General features: G+C 42.9%; 1 protein-coding gene across 3 annotated transcripts in view; it reads left to right on the top strand.

The window, feature by feature from the left end:
• The window catches only part of COL4A4 (collagen type IV alpha 4 chain), a 121,081-nt gene that overhangs the window by 14,724 nt on the left and 81,807 nt on the right, over positions 1-24,550 (top strand). For all 3 annotated transcript variants that reach the window (XM_074364408.1, XM_074364409.1, XM_074364410.1), the window contains 5 exons: positions 2,558-2,724; positions 5,560-5,602; positions 8,968-9,045; positions 23,322-23,456; positions 24,243-24,287. In XM_074364408.1, the coding sequence (XP_074220509.1) occupies positions 2,669-2,724; positions 5,560-5,602; positions 8,968-9,045; positions 23,322-23,456; positions 24,243-24,287 (357 nt within the window). In that variant the 5' untranslated portion in view covers positions 2,558-2,668. The remainder of the gene's footprint in view (positions 1-2,557; positions 2,725-5,559; positions 5,603-8,967; positions 9,046-23,321; positions 23,457-24,242; positions 24,288-24,550) is intronic.

Below are 24,550 nucleotides of genomic sequence, written 5' to 3'. Positions count from 1 at the left end.
GCTGCAGTGGTTTTATTTTATAGCTCACCATTTACAATGCTCCAAATTATACTCTTTGCCACTATTTAAAAAGAAGAATAAAGTTTTTAGATGTTAACTTAAAAAAAGAAGGAATGAGGGAGTGCATAGGTTTTTCAAAATTCTTATGGGAGTTGGAGAGCAGGAAAGTCTGCAGGCTGCCACTCTGGGGTGTCAGCTGGGAGAAGGGACACATGCTGGCGTCCAGAAACCCTGGTTCTGCCATTTACCAGCTCTGTAACTTTGCACAAGTTACTTAAACTGACCTAGATTGTTTTTCTTGCACAACGAGAATGATACTTTCCTTACTAAACTGTGGTGAAAACGAGTAACTTGATGTGGGCAATACTCTTAGCAGAGTCACTAGACTCTTGGCAGAGGGTCTTCTGTAAGTGTTGGTTCATTACTTCCTCTAATGAATGCCTTCTTCTACTTCCTCTTGTATATTCAAAATTACCCTCTTCTTATGTCCTCTACTAAAGATATTTGATTCACATTTTCTAAAGTTCACAGAGTATTTTCTATAAGTCTGTTCATCCAATAAATGTATACTGAGCACTTACTGTATTCCAGGCACTATGATGGCACTGGGGATAAATCTGTGAATGAAAAAAGACAAAAATCCCTGCTGTCATAGGGCTCACATGGTAACTAAGTGCACGGTAATGGAAATGCATTGGCTACTCCCAGCACAGCAGTGTCCTTTCACTGTTAATTCATGTCCCTTCACATTGGAAAGACTCACTGAATAATGGGAGACCAGTTAGGTTTCTGCAGATTGGTTCAGCTGTCCATCCATCATCCACCCATCCAGCCAGCTAGCCAGGCAGCCAGCTATTCAATTAAAATGTACTGAGAAATTCGTAGGTGTCAGGGCTACCATCAGGCATTCTTCCTCTGAAAGGTGACCACAGCAACACTGTATTTTGATAAGCTCTCCTTTGATGCACCCTTTATCACAATACATGTGGAGATTAATTGCATCATGTATCTATTTTGGAGTTAAAATGCAAATATCTTTGGTTTTCTTTTATTTTTGACCGTGTTTCCTGTTTGTTTAAAATACTAAATACATTGTGAATGATTCAGACCCATTTGTATATTCCTTGTAAAACATTCATTTGTTTTATTGAGACTTACTTCTGTAACACCACTGAGAAACTATCTAAAATGATGGATTTGGGAGTGGAAAATACCTAGGTACTCAAAGTGATTCTGTTTCCACTGGGTTTTGAAACTATCATGGAATGTCGTTCTACCACCTGCCTGGAGAACTAGTCTCTCACAAATACAGCGGTGAGTTAGCTTACCCAGATTTTATCCAGAAATTAAAAAATAGCTTGTAACATTCTACACTCCCAGTTTCCTTCTCTCTACCCAGCTCTTACAGGTACAGGTCTTCAGAGAAGCCGAAGTTTTAAAGATGAGACATTTCAATTCTTTGAGCCAAATAGATCTTTTATCAAAGTATACAGTTCTTTAAGTCAAAGTATTTTTTTTTTCTTTTTCTGAAACTGAGATTAAGTTCCCAAAATAAAACACACCATTTTAACTCTTTAAAGGTTTATAATTCAGTGGTTTTTAGAGGCTGTGCAGTGATCACCACTATCTAATTCCAGAACAGTTCCATCACCCCCAAAAGAAACCCTGTACCTCCCAATTCTCTCCTCCTCCAGCCTCTGATAATTACTAATCTGGTATTTGCTTCTATGGGCTTGTGTATTTTGGACATTTCATATACGTGGAGTCATACAGTGTGTGACGTCTTCCACTTGGTGTAGTGTTTTCAAGGTGCATCCATGCTGTAGCACAGATTGGTGCTTCATCCCTTTTTACGGTCAAATAGTGTCCCATTGTCCGGATGCAGCATGTTTTGCTTATTCATCAGTTGCAGTAGGTTGTTCAAACTTTTTGGCTATTACAAGTAATTCTGCTGTGAATGTTTGTGTCTGAGTCTACGTGGCGTGTGAACACCTGTTGTCAGTCCTCGGGTACACACCTCAGAATGAAATTGCCGGTTCACATGGTGACTCTGTGTGGAGCTCTCTGAGGAGCTGCCAAAATAGTTTCCACTGCAGTTGTACCATTTTATAGGAAAACACATTTACATGTGTTTGCTGTCTGTATACGAAAGTGTATTTCTATACTAGGGGATTCCTTTTTAGTTTCAAAAAATTAAAAAAAGGCACTTGAGTGAATTTCAGCTTGGATTTTTAAGGGAAAAGGTTAAAGAGAAGAAAATTCTGCTTAGCAAAATGAAGCAATAATTTTTATGCAAGTATTATAAACATCTATCTTTTCATTTTTCAAAAATATATTTATGGCATCAAACTTCTGGGAATATTTTTACTTCTAAGAGTAAAAATAGATAATGTACTCAGTTTAACCATCACTGAAGATTGTTGTGTCAAAACACTGTTGAAGTTTCCTTTTGGGAAATATTTCCATCACTAACTCTGAAAAATGAAAGTAATTATTTTCAACATGATAATGCATAATATAATGTTTTAAGAGATTTATTTATATTTAACATATACAGAGTCTAAACCCAGGACATAGAACCTCACTTGTAATCGAGAGTCTTCTGGAAGAGAAGAGTGGCAGAATTTGTTTTAAGCACCAAGACTTGACTATGAAGTAAGCAGTGCACATGGCATTGGTAAGGTGTTCCTTCCAGTGGATTAAGCCCTTGGCCACGGATTCCTGGTGAGTGTCCTTAAGTATGACCACTGGCTTTTATTTAATAATTTCTCCTAAATGTTGGTTCTGTGAATATAAATTATTTGAATGCTTCATGTATCAAAAAGCCAAATGATTCCAGAAACCTATGGATTATGCCTGCTGCCGTTCTGGGATTCATTTTTATGATTAAATACCAGTGCTCTCTACTCTCCCTGAGTTGCCCCCACGTAATCACCCGTTGGGAGGATGCACAAGGGCACTGATTCTTGTTTACCTATCCACTAAGTTCGAACAGCAAAAACCTTCCCATGTGTCCAGCAGTGGGGTCCCTGTCATGGGCAGAGTTAGGACAATGCACTTCGTGAGTGTGGGAAGCAGACTAATGACCCCAGAGAAGTCCACATCCTGGCTCCTGGAACCTGTGACTGCGTTCTGTTAGTGGCAAGGGGGAATTATGTTTGTAGATGAAGTTAAGGTTGCGAATCAGGTGACCTTGCAATGGGGAGATTGTCCTGGGTTATCTGGGTAGACCCTTGTAATCAGAAAGGTCCCTAGAAGTGACAGAGAGGGGCAGACAAGTGAGTGAGAGGGATCTGTGACAGAGCCAGCAGAGGTCAGAGGGATGAAGCTGGAGAGAGACTCAACTGGTCACCACTGGCCCTGAAGGTGGAAGGGACCCTAAGCCATAGAACGTGCAGGCTGCCTCCAGAATCTGGGGAAAGCAAGGAACTGATTCTCCCTTGGAGCCTCCAAAAGGGACCACAGCCGTGCCAACAGCTTGATTTTTTGCTGGTGAGACCCATTTCAGACTTCTGACCTCCAGAACCATAAGGTCATAAATCTGAGTTGTCTTAAGCCCCCAGGTTTGTGGTAACTTGTGTCAGCAGCAGCAAGAAATGGATAGATTGTTCAGGAAATGGATAGATTGCCGACAGCATGTGCTGGGAGTTAAGACAGGGAAAGATTGACTAGCGAAGAATATGAGTCGTGTTGAAGCTGGGAACATGTATTTTTATGGGCCGTGAAGGAAGAGAGGGTGATGGGAAGGAGAACGTTTATTTCAGAATTGCAGCCAAGCCTTATTTATTCAGAGTGGATGTGAAGGAAACTGCAAAGTAATCTTAACTTTGAGTTGCTCTTTAAAGAAAAGAAAAGAATTGTTTTATTTTAAAATATCTACAGCAGCAGGAGGAACAAGCAGAGGATGGGGAGAGGGAACGTTAACAGGGGTTCAGATCTGTCCTGAGCCACATCCTTCAAGTCATCCTGCCTGCAACCTTCTGGGCACATTAGCCAACCTTTCTGAGTCCGTTTGCTCTTGTGTGAAATGTGGAAAAAGCATGCCTTGCCTGCAATTTTAATAGACCATATACACAGAAGCCAAAATTACTGTAAGATGTAACTTGTCCTTATTTACAAATGTCCTCAGAGATAAGAACCTGATTAACCACCAGTTGTTATAAATACTTTAACTTGATTTAAAACAGTTTATTCCCTTTTTTTTTATTCTCTGGTTTACTCTGTTACTGAATTGAATGACACTGAAATGCCAACCTGGCCTTTCCTGGAAATGTCATGAATTCCAATAGAAGGGTTGAGGGAAGGGGGACTTCAGTGTGGAGGGAAGGGGGACTTCAGTGTGGAGGCCAGTGAGTGTGGGCTGGACCCACCCCCAGGCTCCTACCTCCTAGTCCAGGTCTCACCCAGACGCCTGGCTCTGTAGATTTCTGTCATGTTCATCAAAGAGGAAGGCTCTACACGCAGCAGAGGATGAGGATGGCAGGGAAATCCCAGCTCAAGCCTGGTCCCCAGTTCTCTTCCCATCCAGGGGGATGCTGTGACATGAAGCTCCAACTCCATCAGAGCTGTTTTAAGGATTAAATGAGAGGATGGATGTGGAAGCTCCTGGAGAAATGTGAGCGAGAGGCTAATGCATGCAATGTTTAGTGTTTGTCTTAGTTCCAGCTGCCATGACCCATACCGCAGACTGGGAGGCTGATAAGCAATGGAAATGTATTTCTCAGGGTTCTGGAGGCTGAAAGGCTGAGATCGGGGTATCAGGGTATCTGGGTTGTAGACTGCCAGCTTCTCATCACATCCTCATGCGGTAGGAGGAGGGTGCTTGAGAGCCCTCTGGATCCCTTTTATAAGGGGAATAACCCCACTCACAAGGACTACACCCTCATGACCTAATTACTCCCAAAGGCCCCACCTCCTAATACTATCACATTGAGGGGTCAAGATTTCAACATATGAATCTCAGCGGGACACAAGCATTCAGTCTTTTTTGGTTGCATCTCTCATGTTAAAATTTGTTTATAATAATAATGTTACCCCAGTTGGATTTCTGACTCACTTATAGGATCCTGAACCACCTAACTCTTTCCTTACTTGTTCGTATTATCTCCTAGACCATCTCCCCAGCCCAGTTTTTGCCATCTTCCCTGCTTCCAGCTGGTTCCACTTCACAGCATCCAGGAAACACTAGTCTTTGCACTGTCCCTGGACAAAGCTGCCTCCTTCCCTCTCTCCTCTAGTTTTCATTCTGAGAGCCCTGTCCCTTCACTCATGCATCCAAGCCTCCCCTTCCTAGTGTCCTCGTGGTACCCAGCGCAACGAGGACCACGCCAAGGGGTGTGAGTACTTCCGGAGTGGTTAAAGAGAGGAAATGCAGTGATGACGTCCAGAGAGAGGGTAACATCTATCTTGTCCCGATGACAATCATCTCCTGACAGCAGCCTATTAGAAATTAAAAAAGAATTTTTCTTCTAGAGTTAATTCCTTTGCTTTTTTTCTCTTTAGTTTGTTTTGCATGAAAAAGAACAGTTTAAATTAATCCGCATTTTTGCTTTTTCGCAGGTCGCTTATTCTCATTCTCTTTTCTGTACAACACGCATATGGGGTAAGTACGCGAATGAGCTCCGACTGCGTGTTGAAAATTCACTTTATTGAATGCATTACTTTTATTGTATTTTTAAGCAAGTCACTCTCTGGGACTGTTTTCGCATTTGGAAAAATGAAGGGTTGGTTTAGACGAACTTGAAGACTTCTTTTATGTTCTGCAGTCAAGACTGCTTACCAAATTGCCTAGATATTGGGGAGTTCTTTGTTTACAACATAACCCTTTCTTAGAAACTTTTTCAGAGCTGGGCAGGAAGTGGCTGGGCCATTACAAGATGAAATCAAATATAAGACTGAATTTGAACATTTTAACTCCGGAGAAGGATAAACCTAGAACATTCCGTAATAAGCCCTCTTTCTTCTGCTTCCTTGCCAAAGAATCTAAGTTATTAAACCCAACTTCAGACATTTCCGGGAAATCCGACTGTGGGCTGCCTGTAGTCAGGCTGCTCTTGAGAGAACTGGGCTGATTTATAACTCAGATACACCCAGTCCAGTTTCGTGATGAAAGTAATCATGGGCCTTTGCAAAGCAAATCAAAACAGAAAATTGTCATCCGTTCTCCTTTCCCTTCCAACCAGGAGCAGAAAGCACATGCATCAGGGAATAAGAGGCCCTTGGTTCCTGGCTCTGCCACTGATTTATCCCTTAACCTATTCAGGACTGTTTCTCCCATGGACGTAGGCATGCCTAGTTCGCATGCATCTGAGAGCATCACCTGCAGTGACGAACAGAAACACACTGAAATATATGTGGGTGGATTTTTTTCTCTTTCTCTTAACTGACTTTTCTAAGTTTATTTTTGTTATACTCTTTTTTCACTATGTAAAATTCTATAACATGCTGAATTTTCACTTTCTTTGTTCCTTATGTTCCATGTGGGTGCATAGAACTCCTGGACCAACGATTATTTTATCCTGGACCTTCCTACCAGCTTGTGGTATACGGAGAGTCTAGAGATTTCACACAGAGAGTGGCTTTGCTGTAGTTTGGTTTTAAAGGTAGAGACAGACACTGATGCAGTATCTACGGAAGGCAATTTGCATTATCCATCAGGATTTTAAAAGCACATGCCTATGGACACAGCAATTTCTCTTCTTAGAATTTATCATATATGTTTATTCTGACTTATGCATAAATACATACGCACGAGAATATTAGTTTGAGGTAGCAAAAAAAGAGAGATAATGAAATGACCATCAACTTGATCAAACAAGTTATAGTGCTTTGTTTGATGGATAGCCATGTATATTCACTCAGAATGATTTTCAAGACATGTGATTAAGTGAGAACAGCAAGGTACAAAGACATACACCGTTTGGGTAAAGATAAAACATGGCCAAAATCACCAAAAGTGTGTGTGTGTGATCATTATGTAAATCTGCCCATAAATGCCCAGACCCGTCGAAGACAGTGACTACCTCTGGGGAAAGGAACTGGGAGCCAGAGTTGGAAGAGAAAATGTCCGTTTCCGCTACACTATTTTGTGCTGTTTGAATTGTTACTATGTGCATATGTTGTTTTTCAAAAAAGATAATTAAAGTACCAATGCAGGACACGTTATTAATCTAGAAATCAGTAAAATATTTTCTTGAACTTTCTATGCAACAAATACTTGTTGAAAAATATCTGAGATAAAACAGATAGTGACTTTTCTTTTTTTCCCTTTGAAGAAGGTTAGCATTGGTTTTTGAGAATGCCAGTGTATTCCCAGTGAATATGATTTATGTTTTGAATGTTGACTTACCTGAGACATTGTCTTTATCTCTTTTTAATGGGAAGATACAATCTGTTTCTGAGGTGAAGTTGCTTCCTCTGTAAAGGTCTCCCCTCTTTAAAGTGATGTTTATTAGGATACGTCTGATGTAGAACTTTGTAGAGACTAAAATCACCTCTTGCTTTTTTCTTTTATTCATCCAAGTCAAAACTTTATATGTGACTATTCCTGTTTCTTTATTAGAGTCTGCTAATTTTAAACTGATTCTTTTCTGAAACGTAATTTTGCTACAAACATCTTAGTGACGCTTGGCACAATTAAGTACAAAACAACAACACACTTGCCTATATTACCAAGACATCTAATCAACTGACCTTTTTTTCTCTGGTTGTTTTGATATTTCACTGAACACATAGTAATGAATTCCAACCTTAAATGAACTCAAATGTTCAGACTAGTTATTTTAAGTACTTTCATGCTTTCCTGACCTGGCCTGGAGCATTTAATTCTTTTTTTTTTTTTGCCTTATCAGGGTCTTGAACTTAATGTTTCTGCATTCACAGATAACAATGTTACTCCAAACTCAAGAACTGAAACTTCAAATACATTTTTTAACTTAATTATCTAATTGCTTGGCTCTTGTCAAGGTTCAAATTTTTATATGCTTTCAATGGCTCATAAAAGTTATTTTTATAAAGACATCTTTTTCATGAATGCTTAAAGATTTTAAAAATTCTGTCTGAGCGTATTTTTTTCCAGAAAAAAACGGGGTCTTAATTGTATGACTGAAAAGAAAAATACATACTGCCTAGACTCTTGTCCCTCCCATACACATATACATATTCATGCATATTTATGTATAAGTGTGTTTGTTTATTTATATGTATATATCTTCTTGGGAACTGCACAGATCTGTTCTCCTGCTTTATGTTTTCCCATTACATGTTGGTCTAAAGGCTCAAGTTTAAGTTGTTAGTTTTCAAAGATCTGTCAGAAGCGTGAGGTCCTACCCACACCCTCAGCTGAAAGTAGGGAAAGTGTTCAAATTATTCAAGCTCAGGAGCTTTCTGGTTGAGCGTCACATTAGAGGCATCATCTTGGAGTAACAGCAAATTGTTGAAAGAACAATTTTAATCCGAGTCCAAGGCTGTGATTGCTGCACTGACCTGGGAGGGACTTCTTGAGTCCCTGGTTGATCTTGGAGGTAAAGGAAGAGGCTCCTAGAAAAAAAGCAAGCATATGCTTTCAGTTAGATGCCACTGTGTACTTATGGTTTTCCCGACTACATAGGTAACACTATAAGCTTGTTCACAGCTTAGTAAATGAAATCTTACCAGGAGAGAGAAACTGCAGAAGATTCTGGTTAAAGCCAAATAGCTTCAGACAAGGTTTGTGAAAAATCCTAGCTCAGAAAAACTTTTATCCTGCTCACACAATCATTAATCTCCTTATTTTCCGGCCACAGGGTAATAAGTTCAATGGGCTTTTTATATATCAGTACTAGTCTTGTCACAGATTCAGAGGTAAAAATGATACTGCGGAATTTTCATGAGTTAAATAAATAAGAGTGCTTGTTACGAGGTATCTATATCTTGTACCCAGCTAGGTGATGAATACTGGTAAACTAAATCAGATGCTTCACTTTCTAGGGTGGAAAGAAGTTTATTGGTCCCTGTGGGGGAAGAGACTGCTCTCTTTGCCAGTGCTTTCCTGAAAAGGGGTCTCGGGTAAGTGATGCAAAAATCAACACGGACGGCGGGAGAGGGAAATGGGGAATTACTAATCAGAGGGCATAAAGCTTCAGTTGTGCAAGATAAATAAGCCGTAGAGATCTTCTGTACAACATTCTACCCAGAGTCATCAAAAATGTATTGTTCTCTTAAAATTGTGTTCAATCACCTTATACAGAAAGGGTCCTGGTGCAAATGGTACATGCTGGTCGCCATATTGATACTCATGTTGCATATTGGCATTTTAAAGGCTCTGAGAAGTCCTGCAGTAAGTTTAAAAAAAAAAATTCACTTTGTTTAAAGTAGCGTTTCCAGACGTTTGACCACAGGACTCTTTTTAGACAACACCAGTTGAAATCCTGTGGAATAGCTTTCTGTAATCGAAGCGATAGCTGCATTTACTCCATGCTGCTCAAGTGCCAGGCACTGTTCTGTGTGCTCTGTTTAGCTCACTGACTCCTTACAGACAGTTCCTTGATCATCTTATGGTGTCAGCTTTGCAGTGCCAAGGACTCCAGTACAGAGCAACTGAGCGTCTTGCTCAAGGCCACCCAATCTTGATGACCACACCAGAGCCTCTGTCCTGCAATGCACGTGAGCTCTCTTGGTTTGGGGCCCTTGAACATTCATGAACCTCTCTCTTATGTTCTGACAGCAGCAGTTGGCAGGCCCTAACTCATCATCGGTGCTGGCGTATTAGCTCAAACCATCCTTTTGGTTAAAAATACCCCCACAACCTTACAAGAAAAGGAGTATGTTGCAGGAGTGTAACCGAACTGGTCCGATCCTAGCCTGGACCGAGACACCCTGTCCCAACCTGGGAGGTTCCTTTTCCAGTTGGATTCATGCAGCCAGTAATTAAACGAATGCTGAGACTGGAACAACGCAGACTTCTTTTAGTGGCCAAATAATGGAGAAGCGGGAACCTAGTTTGCATATCAACTTCTCAACCCAGTTTGGGCGAAGACACCAAATATATAGACGGGTCGGGGTAAAAGGGAGGGAGTTGAAAGGAGTGGGAGGAATAGTCATGATTTACCCGAGGACAGGGATGTGGTTGGGACCCAGACAACACTTCTTTTCAGTTCCTGTTTGGGCTTTTCTGGCTGTTGTCATGGTGATCGTCAGCTGTCATGGTGCTGGTGGGTGTGTCACTGAGCAGCTAATGCGTTACAATGAACATATAATGAGGCTCGAGGTCCACTGAAATCGAATTCTCCAGCATCTTGGGCTTAGTTGGTTATGACCAGTTCTTGTTTTTTTTCCTCTCTGCACCTTCCTCTTGAAACTTAGATATGAGTAATTGGTTTCTATTTGAAGGAGGGGCAGGAGGACAATTCTGGGGCAGCCCCCTGGTAATAGATTTGGAAAATTTTTGAGGCAGATCAATGATGAGTTTGAAACACGTCCAAATTGATCCCACAGGGCTGTTTGTGTTGCTCAAAAAGCACAGTTCGGTAAAAATCAGTCTACAAGGATGTGAAATGTTACCTTCCAGAGAGAAGGGACCATCTATTTCTCCCGCAGTATAGCTTTGTCTTCACACAGTTTGTGTGCAATATGTGTGCAGTTCTGTTGTCGAGTTCTTTGCTATGAGCAGTGACCTTATTGACTTGAAGTTATGGCAGATTCCTTTCTGCTTAAACTGCTTTGTTTCTTCTTCAGTAAGTCAAAAACTTTGGTGATCAGACTTCATCTTGAGCTTTCCCCAGCCTCTTTCATGATATAATTTTAAAACTGCATTTGCGAGGAAACAAAGACCCTAAAAATGAGCAGTCTAAGAAGTGCTTTAGCTTTTTCATGTCAAGGTACACGATATTCGGGGGAAAGAAGTCTGGCCTTTGTGTGAGGTTGTCAGTGAAAACCTGCCAAGATTGTACAAATGAAAAAAGAAAAGTAATCAGCGCCTCTAAACTTTAAGACCCTTCGAGCTTGGGGCCCAGGAGAAGTGGCGTGATCAGCTCTGTGGCAGGAATGGGATGTGGGCACCACAAAGCAAAGAGGGACAGGTGCTTTGATGAAGCCAGCTAGTGTGGTCCTCCGATTGAATGATGTCCAGAGAGTTTTTTTGGTTTTTTGTTTTTGCTGTCACAACTGGACGGAGGGCGATGCTGCTGGTTCTAGTAGGTTCCAGGCCAGGGAGGCTGCCAATTACCTACAATGCACAGGGCAGCCCCACACCAAAGGATTATCCATCCTCAAATGCAGTAGTGCCGGCTCTAATCCCACAGCAGCTCTGGGAAGCCAGGATGATGATTATCCATCGGTCACTATGAGGAATCCGAATTTCCAAGAGTTGTAAATGACTTGCTAGTTTGTGGAAGAGGCAGGAACCACCTCCAGCGGCCTCAGCCCAGCATCTGCCCTGTAATCAATGAGAAGAGGATTGATTATACTCAGGTTCAAGCACCGGTTTTAGCCATAACTTTTATGAACCTTAGTGGCCACTTGGATCTGCCCAAACCTGGGTCTCCTCATATTTACACCCTCGGTCCTCTGTCTTCTGTGTCCTTGGGCTGTTCAGCAGTCACAAGCAGCTGCATGTGGGGAGGGTGCACTGTCCCTCCTGTAGCCCAGTCTTCAGCGCCCTGGGTCCTGGGGACTCACGGGGGTGGGCTGCACCCTGCAGTCTGCACCGCTGTTCCTGGGTGGTCAGGGAGAGCTGTGTGCAGAACACTGGTCAACCTCTGCCCTTCCTGAAACAGATGTGTCCCTCATGAAGTCTGCAAGTTGCTGGTGACGTTTTCCAGCTGGGAATCTGGGAGCATGGCTTGTGCATGACTAGGAGGTGGTTTGGGAGGAGGCGAGTCAACTCACATACCATCTCTTGAAAAACAGGACTCTACCAAATTCCAAGGATTGAGGCTCGACCCGAGGCAGCGCAGCCCATCAGGGGAACCACCAGGCCTTTCTAAGAAGGAAATGATTCCGCTCTTATGGTTTGATGCTGAGTGAGTGGTTTGTTCGGCCCCAATTCAAAACCTCTGTGTCTACAGCGAGTGGTGGGGAGACAGGCTGGCTGAGGGTTTCAACTGGAGACAGAGGCTGGAGTTTGAAGAGGAGCTGGGACGCATCTAAGACAGGGAACCAAGAGGGGTTCCCTCAGCACCAGCAGAAGGCCCTTCAGTCCCACCATGGTACCACTAGAGGCCCACCGTCTACCCCTGACACCTGTCTTCCTCGTTTTCCCTTCAGCTATTTCCCACCAGCTGAGCCCCTCACTCTCCCTTGAGCGTAATCTAGATATCCCCACTTCTCTACCCTTTCCTGGAATGCCTTCCCACTTCCACTCTGCCTTGGTCTTTTCTGCCCTCCCCAGAGGAGCTCAGTGGAGACACTATCCCCCCACCCCAAGGCCCCCGCCCCTCCCAGGTCCCAGCCAGTGCGGATGCCCCCAGTGTGAGCCTGGTTCTCCTCTGTGGTGTTTCTCCTACCTTGACCTGCAGCTCCATTTGTGTGGAAGTGCCTGACCCTCTTGATTGGACCCTAAAGGTGGTTGTGCAGACACATGTGAAGTGCTTATACTGGCTCCTGGCCCATAGTGGACCCTCTAGAAATAGAAGTTGCCTACTTTTGGTTCTCCCCTTTTAGAGCTGGGGGTCATTTTTGAGGTATTTCTTTGGGATGATCACAGTAGATGGCACCTCATAGGTAGTTCACACATATTAATCAATAACTTAACAATTCAGACTTTAACCTGGACAGGAGTTGGGAGCCTAAGCTGGTGGCCAGGCCGCCTGCAGCGTGTATGTCAGGAGACCTGTCATATCCAAGAGAAGGGGGAACAGAATTAGCGAGGAGTCTCTCCGAGTCTTCCCCCCACACAACATTTAAACCGGTTAGTAAATGAGTATCTTGCGTGGTTCCGATTTCCTTGTGAATTTCAGGTAGGGCCAGAAATAAGCACGTTGAGCCACAGACACGGATATGCCCGTTGCTGTACTTAGACCTTTTGAAGGTTCAGGAATATCCTGGAAAGACTTCAAGTCTGAGGGCAGGACACTGGGGATTACCCCTTGGGTCTCCTGGGGCCTCAGAGCCCTCCGCTGGGCAGCAGGGTGTGTCCTAGAGAGCTGCCCTGCCCCTCCCAGCCCTAACAGCCCGTGGCTCCATGATGTGGGGCGTGACTTTTCCGCATGTGACAGCTACTTAATGGGCTCCCAAAACATTGTGTGACTGCCTCACATTTCCATAAACCTCATTGTAGCCCCTCTTGAAAGATGTGAATGAGGTGGCCGCGGGCGGGGTTTTAGATTGCTCCTTGTCAGTTTCAAGGGAGGAATCTCTGTGTTTTTGATGGATGTCTCCTTGCAGGGAAAATTGCATGTCTTTCTAGACAAGAATGAGAACTTTTATAAGTTCTACTTTAGTAACAAGCATGATAACAAAGACATCTTCTGTAGTATTTTCCAGAATAAAATACATTTATGTTGTTTTCCATCCAAGGGAGTCTTGTAAAGGTTAACTCCATAGAACTTTGCGATTTGGTGGGTTTGTATACAAGAAGGTCAAATGGCTTAAAACTCAAGGCCCGTCTTAGTTTTTCGTTCAAAAACCAAAATCACACATTTCCTTTGGAAACTTTAAATCACTAGCGTATATACACGTAGTTTTTCTGTCAGTTTCACTCATTTATGCCTTGCACTCCTACGAGCTTGCATTCCATGATAAAAACAGAATTTCCTTGGGAAATTCTAACTCTTATTAACATTTTTCATATCATTAATTTATTTTCACACAGAGTTCTTGAACTCAGTCTCTTTTATCACTCACACAGCTGTGTTCTAGTACATTCTATAACTGTAGCCTGATAAACGGTTCAGAGCAATTATTTCCATGTCCCGAAGTTCTCATAAGTCACTTACGTTACATTTTGATGGAAACAAGTTCCAATGACGGTGGAGAAGTTTGCAGACTTGGTCTGTCCCCACCCCTTCATGTTTTGACGCCTTTCTTCTCCAAGAACTGACTTCCTAGCTCATTACGTCCCACTGGAGAATTCTATAACAAATGAAGCCCTGCCTGAGGTCACAGACTCAGGTGCCTTCAGGGGACAGCAGGTGACCTGAGTGAGGGGCCCCCAGCCTTGGGGACTGTGAGGAGTTGGACAGTGCATTTGTCGTGTAAAAGCATCAGAATTCAGAGTTAAAAGACAAAACAAACAAAAAACCATAGCACCTAACAATTAAAGAGATTTCCTGGTAAAATTTAATCTGAAAGCTGCCGGCTTATTAAAGCATTCCCCCTGCCATGAATATTAACCTGAATTTTTGAAGGATGAAAAACCTGCCCAAGTTAAAAGAATGGATCTCTTATGTCAGTGCTTGAGGATGTATTTCTGAACAGCGCGTGGGTGACCTGGTGGGTGGAGGGATGATGCATCCCTGTCACTTTATATTATTTAGCCTATTAATGGTATTAGTAGGAGCTGATATCTCTATAAAGGAATAACTCCAACTAATTAACGTGGCTTTCAGTCTGCCGACAGTCTCTCCCTTTAAATCCAGCATTTGTGTTTGAAAAAGGAGAGAAAACCAGCTTATTTGCCTGCTACTTTTATTAAATGATTTGCCTGTATTATTTTCCAAACAGGCCAACATCTCAGATTGGGTCTGAAGGTCGATTTTGGCGTGTCTGCCCTGGTCAGGCTCCTCGTGAGATGGCCATGATTTGCAGCCGAGCCCTCAGTCTCCTGTGTGGAGTTCAGTTCCATGGCAACCACGACTGCTGAGCTGGGCGACCCGGCGGCGTGAGCTGTGGCCAGGCCCAGCGGGCGCAGAGCTCAGCAAGTGTGGGACCAGGCTGAACCTGAGAGGGTCAAGGTCACTACCAAATTGGAGGCAGCCTTGCTGCTGGTGAGAAATCAGGTGCACCTCAAAGCAGGGAGTGTTCCAAATGGGAGCCCAGGGAGCGGTGTTTGTGACTCTGAGAATGCCTGTCTAGCGCAAGGGTAGCATCTGACTAAATTAGTTAAGACGCTGAATTACAGAGTTTTTAGGAAAGAAAAGTATATTTTTTCCTTTCAAGCACCATTTTAGCAAGTAGCCAAGAAATCCACAGGGAAACAGCTATGTCTCCAGGATTCTTTTTTCTCCCACTCTGTTATACAATCTTATTTGCAATTCATTCAGCAAATAACCATTCATTCATTCCATTCATTCATTCCATTCATTCAGCCAGTGGCCATCAAGCCTTCACCATGGCATCTGAGGAGGCTCTGAGGCTTAGGGGACAGACGATGGTCCCCGTGGGATGGAGGTGGAGTCCAGCAGGAGACAGATTCACCCTCCTGCCATTATTTCTGGGTCCCTGATGAGTGCCGGGGTCAGGTGGTCTCGGTGCTTGGGATCAGGGGTAAGAACAGACCAAGATCCTGGCTCCCTCCCTGGGGGGGTAATTTGGTGCCCCAACTTGGTTTAGCACAGGAGCCTGTATGTGTGGTGGGCGGTGCCGGGGAGAGCTTGGCCTTGTTGGAACCAGAGGTCACCTAGTGTGTTACATTAGTTCCTAGGTCTGCTGTAACCATGACCATAACAGACCTAGTGGCTTGAAACAACAGAAATTTATTTTCTCACAAGTCCTAGAGTCCAGAAGTCCACCAGTAAGATGTCGCCTGCCATGCTCTCTCCAGAGGCAGGCAACAGGAGACATCCATGCTCTGCCTCTTCCGGCTTCTGGTGGCTGCTGGCATTTCTTGGCTTGTGGCTGCATCACTCCTACCTCTGCCTCCATCTTCACGTCGCCTTCTCCTCTGTGTGTCTGTATCACATCTTCCCCTTGGTCCCTCTTAGAAGGATACATGTGATGGCACCGAGGGCCCACCTGGATAAGGCAGGACAAGCTCCTCCTCTGAGATCCTTAACTTTATCCCATCTTCTGTCATCCAAGGGGATGTCACAAATTCCAAGGTTAGGGTGTGGGCATATCTATTTGTGGCCACCATTCAAACCACTGAAAGCATTTGGGCAGAGAGAACAGCCTCTCTTTCTCAGGGCTTTTGTGTTTGAGGGACCACCAGTGATCAGACAGGTTTGATCATGTAGATGAGGGACCAGGTGGTAAGGGATGCAGTTGAAAAAGCAGTTACAGGTTATCCTGAATAATAAGGAGGGCTCTGAAAGATTTTAGGAAGGGTGGGAACTAGCTGAATTTATGTTACAAGATCATTCTGGCTGCTCTTCGGAGACTCTAGTAGTGGCGGGGGGTTGGGGGATATATTAGGGAAAATGTCTCAGGAGGCTAAGTTTAAGATTACTATTGCGAAGACAGACGGAGAGACGCCTGGATTCCAGTTCCCTGGGCAAGAGCTCCAAGCATAGCCCATCCAGGTCCCACAGCAGGTGTACGATGCTGGGCTGATGTGACACCACTTTTGAAAATAGGAAAACCGCTCTTCCATGACCTGGTTCAGGGGGTGAGCTTACATAGTGCTCAGTGGCAAAGCCGTGTCTTCTGGTTTTCAGTGCAGTGTTCTTTCTACTGCACCAAGCTGGCTCTCAAGAAGCAGCTGATCTTTTTCTACCTGTTTCTCTATGAGATGATGGATGTTTACTCAACTTACCATGGGAGTCATTTCATGATGTGTGGGAGTCAAATCATTATGCTGCACATCTTACACTTACAAGGTGCTGTATCTCAATAAAAGTGGAAGGAAAAAGATACAGAAAATACACCTTACTGCTCAAAGAAGTCTTTAATAAATGACCTGACTGGTTTGGAAGACCGCAGAACTGTCTTGCTTACATTTCTGAAAAAATAAATAATAATAATTTTACTGCCATTAAAAAAACAAAAACAAAAAAAAACCAAAAAAAACCACAGATGAAAATTCTGAGTCAGTCTTACTCCAGGCTAAACTGATTAATTTATCCCCTCATTCAGTGAGGTGGACTTTAGGTACAAGAAAACACTCTGAAGTCCAGTCTGCTTAGACTGTCTATTCTTTGAGTAACATCTTTTTTATTTATTTCACAGTCCTTCCAGATCGCCAACATGTTTTTCCTCCGTGTGATAGAGGAGGGCCCTGGAAGGACCAGCTAAAGGATTTAGGCTGGGCATTCAAGTCCTGTGTGAGGGTTTAAGAAGTGTTATAGTGTCATCTAGTGGCCTACTCGTTGAGTTACAGTCAAGCATAAACAAGGCAGAGGTTGCTGCTGAATGCTTTGTTAATTTTAATTATAAAAAGTCCGTGAGTGTATGTTTAGAATTTATACTGTGCAAGGCAGTAGCGAAGGTGCTGAGGTGGTAATAAAAAAATGTACAAGGATCAAGAATCTTACTAGACAACATCACCCCAAGCTAATTAAAGTAGTAGTCAGCAAACAATAATGAAAAATAGGTGATGAACCTTTTTAGGTGTTAATTGTTTGAGGGTGGAAGTGAGAGTTTGTACGAGAGTGAGATTGATAAGGATTGGGGTTAAAAGGGAAGCGGTAACTTTGAAGAGAGGGTGTGACGTTGTTTCCCCATGTGATAGCCGGGTGGCTTCGGGTCACTTGCTCTGTCTCTCTGAGCCTTGGCTTCCTCATTTGGGAATGAAAAGGCAGACACAGGATGACTTTCTGCTTTAAGGATGTAAGGATTCCATGAGAAGAACTGCAGTGCTGTGTTAGTGCCCAGGATGGAGGAAGTGCTCTGTGAGTGGTACCCTCGCACCACCACCATCATCACCATCACCATCACCACCATCATCATCACCATCATCACCATTGTCGTTTTGGTTAGAGGAAGGTTGAATTTGAGCTACAGTTGGACAGAGGCTGCTATTACTTCAGGCAAACCGACGGCAGAAGTGTGTTTGGAGCAGAGGGTGTAGGTGTGGACACCACAGGGAAAAGGGTTGGCTGGGGTGGAGGAAGGTAGACCGTATTCACTGCAGGGATTGACGAAAGCAGTGACACAGCCAAGGGAAGACTGGAGATTAGTTGACAGCTTTATGTGGAAGTGGGGAGGAGACTGGATTTAGGGAAGCGCGGGAGGCTGGTGCTTGGATAACCCATGTAAGATGACAGACTGTGACCCAGGGTCTCCACAGTGGGATGAAAGAAAGACAGACACCTGAGGTTTAATTCAAAGAAAGATGTGATAGACTCGGTCATGGGACAGACATGGAGAAGGAGGGAAAGAGGGTCAGCCAGCGCTGACAGCTGGGTGGTGGTGAGCTTAGATGCTGGAAGGAACCAGGTTGCCGTCTGCTGAGTTGGAAGAAAAAGGCAGGGAAACTAGTCTGAGAGTGGTGAGCTCAGCTTCCGACATGATGAGTGTAAATTTACAGGGAAGAAGTTTCAAAGAAGTTTCTCGAAAACAGTCAGAAATCTAGGCTGGGACTAGAAGGTTAGATTTGAGAACCACAAAAATAGAGGTCTTTAATTAATTTGATGAATACTATTGTTTTCTTAAAAAAAACTTTATAGGAGAACATCAAGATACATTTTTAGAAGTTTAAAAATAAGATGAGGCTGGAAGCCATTGGAATGTTGCTGTAGGCATGCTGTGAGTGTGGTTTAGTGCAGGGACCCTCCAATGTGCCAGTTTGGAGCCAGGGAAGGAGGAGAGATTTTGAGAGAAACTGATCGAGGTATGAACTCAAACTTACTGGGGACGTGAGTGAGTTGGAGTAAGTTATACCCCCTTAGTAGGCCTTCCTCATTATACAGAGATAATAACCTGTATTTCTCAGTGTTGCCGGTTGGATTAAATGGGGTAAAGTATGCACACGAGCAGGTGCATAACCCAGCTTAATGTAACTAGAATAATAAAAGCATCGTTCTTCTTCATTTACTCGTTCATTCATTCAAAGGCTGATTTGAAGATTTTTGGTTTTTAAACTGTACATATGCTCTTATCTGTTGGTCTCGTCTCCCTAAGTCGTTGTGAAATAAAAATAGTCTGATCTTAGCCCAGCTCAAGAGACGTGTCTGACACAGATGATTAACAAGGGAGAATCCTAAAGGAATGTTCTGGCCTCAGAGAGCCGGGCAGGCGTGCGATTCCTTGTCCACTCCGATCGCCTTCATCCTTTATTTGTACAGCTGGCCCGGGACCCGGTGCTGCTGTGGCCACAGTGGGGAGGCGCCTGTAACGGGTCTGATGACTCGGTGTCAGCTTGGCCTTTGGATAGAAAGCGATGACCTGGTGGCTTCCCATGGCATGCCAGAGCTTCCTCGGCTGTCAAGCCGATTGTCATTTCTGGATTCAGTGAGTCTGTTTTCTCACTTCTCCGTCTCTCGCTGAAAGTCATAAACAGCAGAGGCAATTCCATGCACACAGTAGCACAAAAAGAAAAAAAAAAAATCAGGGATCCTACATCTGAAAGCCAGTCATTATTCCCCTGGGCATTTTTTCTTTTTTGCTACAGTGAATGCAGTGCCACAAATCCATATCATGGGTATTTCTTTAAAAAAAATTTTTTTTAAAGGTGCAAAATTCCAGCCATTATTTAATAATTCTGTAGCTCTAGAAATGTCTTTTCTGGGCTTGCTGTTTATGCCTGTTCATCCTGAAGTTAATTTTAGTACAGCCTGATGAATGAGTAAGCTCAAATATTTACTTATAAACATAGTTTTATTCAAACTGACTCCTTTTATATGAAATAATTTAATGAAAGTGGAATTATTCTCTACATTACTGTGGATAAATTATTTACTCAAGTTGGGCAAACTAGCAATGACTATTTCAAAGATTGCTATTTGGAAAGTTTTTGTGAGCAGCTTTCTGACAGATTTAATACTGTTACACCAGTTTTGGTGTATTTCTTCAAAAAAATTATCTTATGATAAAGTACCGATTAATATGAAAAAACAGCACTGCATATAAAGCAAACCACAGAGTCTTCCCTGTAAAAGGTAGGCATTTAGCACTGTCTGTTAGTTATTTCACTGGCAAAGTAGGGGTTGTGTTTGCTGTTGACTGTAGTTGGAAAGAAGACAGAACACGCCTGAGTTCTATCTCAACAGCGGTACACACCAGCATCGCTGCATTCAGGACCCCTGCTCTGCTCACCCCAGTGTGGAATCATCTCAGATCCTCTAACTACTGGCAGCCAGACTTCTGGGGATGGCAGTTCAGAGACCGGGATGGCAGTTCAGAGACTTCCCCTCATTTAGTCTTCCCTTGGTGGATGGGGGTCTGACCGCATTCTTTTATTAAGTATTTCTTGCTCTCTGCCTTGCTTACTTCATGGCCTTGGGCATCTGGACTCTGCCTTCCAGGACCCTCATGGTCGGGTGGGTGTGGGGCTGGGGCCACACAGACAAAGAGGTGATCACAGTAACCGGTGACATTTGTGGCTAGAGAGGCGTCTGGGAGAGGCATCTGACTCTGAAGGGTGTTGGGGAGGGCAGGAGATCAGCGGAGTCTTTCCAGGGGAGGATTGACAGATGACTTGGAGGGGTTGGGAGGGACACTTCTGGGACAGGACCCTGTGAAAGAACAGTGCTTGATCAGACACGGCCAGGAAGTCGGCGTGGCAGATCAGGGTCAGGGGAGGAGGGAAGAAGTGGGGACGAAGAATTTAATCTAACCATCCCTCGTTTCATTGCTGTCTGAGGGGGTTTTAGAGGGCATTTTCCCAAATCAGGACACATATCTGTACTGAACGGAGTGCCACCATTCCTGCCGCTGTGCTGAACATTTCTACTGCTTTTCGTTTCCTCCTAAAAGTTCCGTTAACTCCCTGGGTTGGGCATCGCGTGTCTAGAAGGAAACACGTTCAAGAGATTTCTAGCCAGTGAACTGGGTGTCCTTTCTGTTACCCTTTTATGCTCAAATACGCATTTTGTCGTTTTTAAAATAATGCATTATTGTCAAGTGCAGCATTCACAAAAGAAAACTGAGGAATTTTTGTGTGAACCGTATGTAAGACAAAAAGATAATTCCCAAACTTAATGAAAAAGCAGTTATGTCCTGAGCCTTATATTTAGGAAAAATGGGAGCTTTTAACTTAGGGTAATTAATCCAAACCAAGTGAGACTGATTAACACAGGTAGAAAAGGTCTGCTGAAGTCATTATTTATTCTTACTTTTAGATTGTAGTTCAGAAATTGTGTGATATCTTGAGTGAATTGGCATGCCCTCAAAATGCCCCCCAGTGCTTTGCACCCATATAATTATATCTTAATTTTATTTATTTATTTTTTGTAACACATATTTATACATTTAAACTTCCTTGAAATTTCTAAGCTGTCAGTCGTTCTTTGGATACTCAAGAAATAATAGCTCTTGTAAAGAAGGGCAAGTACAAATAGATTTTGATTTATAAAATTTAGGCAGATGTTAAAGGCTGTTGGTAATGTTTGTTGAGCCAATGACTGAATGATGAAAGAGAAATGGTAATTAATATTTATTATAAAAGTCACGTTTGCTGATGGTAAGATGCTCACAAAACAGAATGAATCATTGCCCCGGCTTGCATTTCTCACTCCTGAGACGTGATGATATGCCATTTCTTGTATATCCTTCTAGAAATGTTCCTTTACAAACATATTTAGAGAAAATGTCTGTCCATTTGTTTCTCTGCAGGTGGGATCATATGCTATATGGCTTCCCCCCCACCCCCCGTTTAAGTAACAATAAACTATTTGTAATAACAGTAATGTATAATAATAGCTAGCAGTATTGTGCCAGCCCTATGCTAAACACTTTACAGGCATTATTCTTTTTATATCCACAAGCCACTGACAAGATAAGACAGCTGAGGAACAGAGAGGTTAAGAAACATGCCCAAGGTCACACAGCTAGTAAGTAATCCTGGGCTTCACGTGCAGGGTGCTGACTGCAGAGCCTGGACACACATTACACTGTTTCTTCTTCATAATTTAAAAATATGATTTGCTAGGATGCTAAGATGGCAGTGGACAGGATGCCTTGATGGAGACATGAGGTTTATTTTACATTCAGCGGGAAGACGAAGAAACTCTAAAAAGCAGTTGTGTGTTGTGATCTGATTTCTGCTTGAATGTCACTCGGGTTGCTCTCTGGAGAGAGGCTGGGAGGAGGGTAAGACGAAGCTGGAGAACCACTCAGGAGGCCAGAGCAATGTTCTCAAGGATGCTGGCCTGCACCAGCGTAGCAACAGGGAGACAATGAAATGGGTGAGTTTCAGATCCATTTTGCAAGTGAAGTGCTAGGAGCTGATCATGGATTAAATGTAGGTGTGGCAGAAAAAGATTATCGAGGATGATTCCCGGGATTTTGGGGCTGGATTCTGGGTAAATAGGGAAGGTGGATGGAAGCTCAGATTCAGGGGGACAATCAAGAGTTCCATTTTGGATTTTTTTTAAGCCAGAGGTACCCTTGTATTAAGGAGATGTCAAGGAGGCAGCTATAATATCAGGAAAGTATGATCATCTGGAAGTTAGAGAAGCCTGTGCTGAGATGCATGGGGGAATTAGGATCCACAGCATTTAAAATTTCCATCCTGGAGGGAACCGTGGAGGCAGGGGTTGTGGAGAGAGAGACCGGCGCCTGGGACATGGGAGGGAGAAACATCACGGGGGTGGAGGTCAAGGGAGCGTGCCCCTCTGAGGCAACTTCCCTACTCCAAATAGAAAGAGCCTTGAGACTTGCTGTAACAACTGAACATGAATTCACTGCACCAGGGCATCTCAGTGCCTCGGAGAATGGGCTTCAAGGGAGCAGGGAGCTCCTCATCTTTGTGCCAGAAATGTTCCTACTGGGGGTTCAGGAGGAGAACTGAGTTCATGAAATGACTTCACCTAAAATAAGAGGTGGCCTTTTCATTTGTGGAAAGAAAGTTGCATAAATATAATGTGACATGGAGAGCCTACTTCCAAATTATGAATAAGAAATTAGATAAAAACAGTTAAAAAACAGAAATGTTTCTCCCTAAAAGCGCAGACAAATTATTTGAAGTAAGCAGAAGGGCGTGCCATTTTTCCTCACTCTTAATTCGTGTCTCTAACATCATGGTACTGAGACTTTGATTCTTAAAAATTCCTTACTTCACTAAATAGCTCGGGATTTATAAATGCCAATGGTGAAATGAAAATAGTAAGAGAGTTATAATCGGTTTATAGATGTGTGTGTGTGTGTACATGCAGTAATTCAGATTTTTTTGTACAGCTTCAATTCGGATTGAAAAAGACAACAATTTTCTTTCTTTTTGTAATTGGTTGATCGTTTGTGCTTCTATTACTAGAGTCTCCTCCATCTTTAATTTTCTAGCCTTTTGTGAATCCAAGTGACTGTATATTTGTGTTAGAAAATGCTACTTAAGAATCATCCGCCCCCACCTTTTTAATCTTTCTTCTTAGGGTCACCCAGGACCACCTGGGCCACAGGGTCCTATTGGGCCCCTGGGGCCTCCAGGACCCATTGGAATTCCAGGAGAGAAAGGGATGAAAGGTGACAGTGGCCTTCCTGGAGCAGCAGGTGACAAAGGTGACAAGGTGAGCTTTTTCATAAGTGAAAAAGTCCCTTTAACCACTTACCAGCATTAATACGCCAGATTTTTTTTTAAATCACAAGTAATACCTATCTGCACCTTATAATAAATGGTCTAAACTCCTCTTCCATAATCAGCCCTCATTCCTAGCCCTCTTCTGGAGAAGCCCGCCTTTCTGGATCTATTCTAGGCACTTACATACATGCGTGGACCCGGGGAGGGGTTGTACTCTTTAAATGGCTTTTTAAAAACCTAAATGATATTATATGTGTCATGCTGAGCCTTTCTTTTGTTACTCAGCCATCCGGCTTACAGATCATTCCGTATCCGTTTATAGAGATTGAACTTATTCCTTTAAAAACACTGTATTAGAGGCCATAATATGGATAAACCTACAGTGTATTCCCTGTTGATGAGAATTTGCAGTCCTATCCCAGCTCTGTGTAGGGTAGGTGTGCAGAGACAGTCCTGCAAATTACCTGTGTTTGCATTTCAGTGTGTGTTTCTCTAGGATAAACAGACTCTGAGAAGTTGAATGTCCAGTTTATAGGATCTGGAACCTATTCTTTGAAATGATGTGGCCAAGTTGGCTTCCTAAGTACAAAAAGAGAAGCACAAAGTGTTGATCTGTAAATGCTGCATTCGAGCTCATTAATGTAAAAACAAGTGACAATGACTGCTATGGGTTTTTAAAAAAATGAGTTAATGGTTCATATTTTCAAGTTAATCAACCTGTTAATCTAATAATTTAGTAGCTTTTATATCATTGTTTTATTTTCTGGGATTTTAGGGTCCAACAGGTGTTCCTGGATTTCCAGGTTTGGATGGAATACCTGTAAGTATCCTTAAATTTTCTCCATTTTTTTTTAAGGAGAGAGAAACACTCATCGAAGTCCTTAAAAGCACACGTTCAAATATATATATTTTTATATAATACATAATATATATTATATATATGGCAAACTCCTTTGTATTTTCTCATTTTAGTAAATGCCAGGGTACCTGCATTTCAATTTCATGTAATAACTCTGAGATCAAAACACTTTACTTGACAAGCAAGGTGTTGAAAGAGATTAGAGAAAAGCATTCCAAAATATC

The sequence above is a fragment of the Camelus bactrianus genome, chromosome 5 (genome assembly GCF_048773025.1).
Source record: "Camelus bactrianus isolate YW-2024 breed Bactrian camel chromosome 5, ASM4877302v1, whole genome shotgun sequence".
NCBI lineage: Eukaryota > Metazoa > Chordata > Mammalia > Artiodactyla > Camelidae > Camelus > Camelus bactrianus.
Note: the sequence above shows the minus strand (reverse complement) of the source record. Positions and strands in the feature narration are given on the sequence as shown.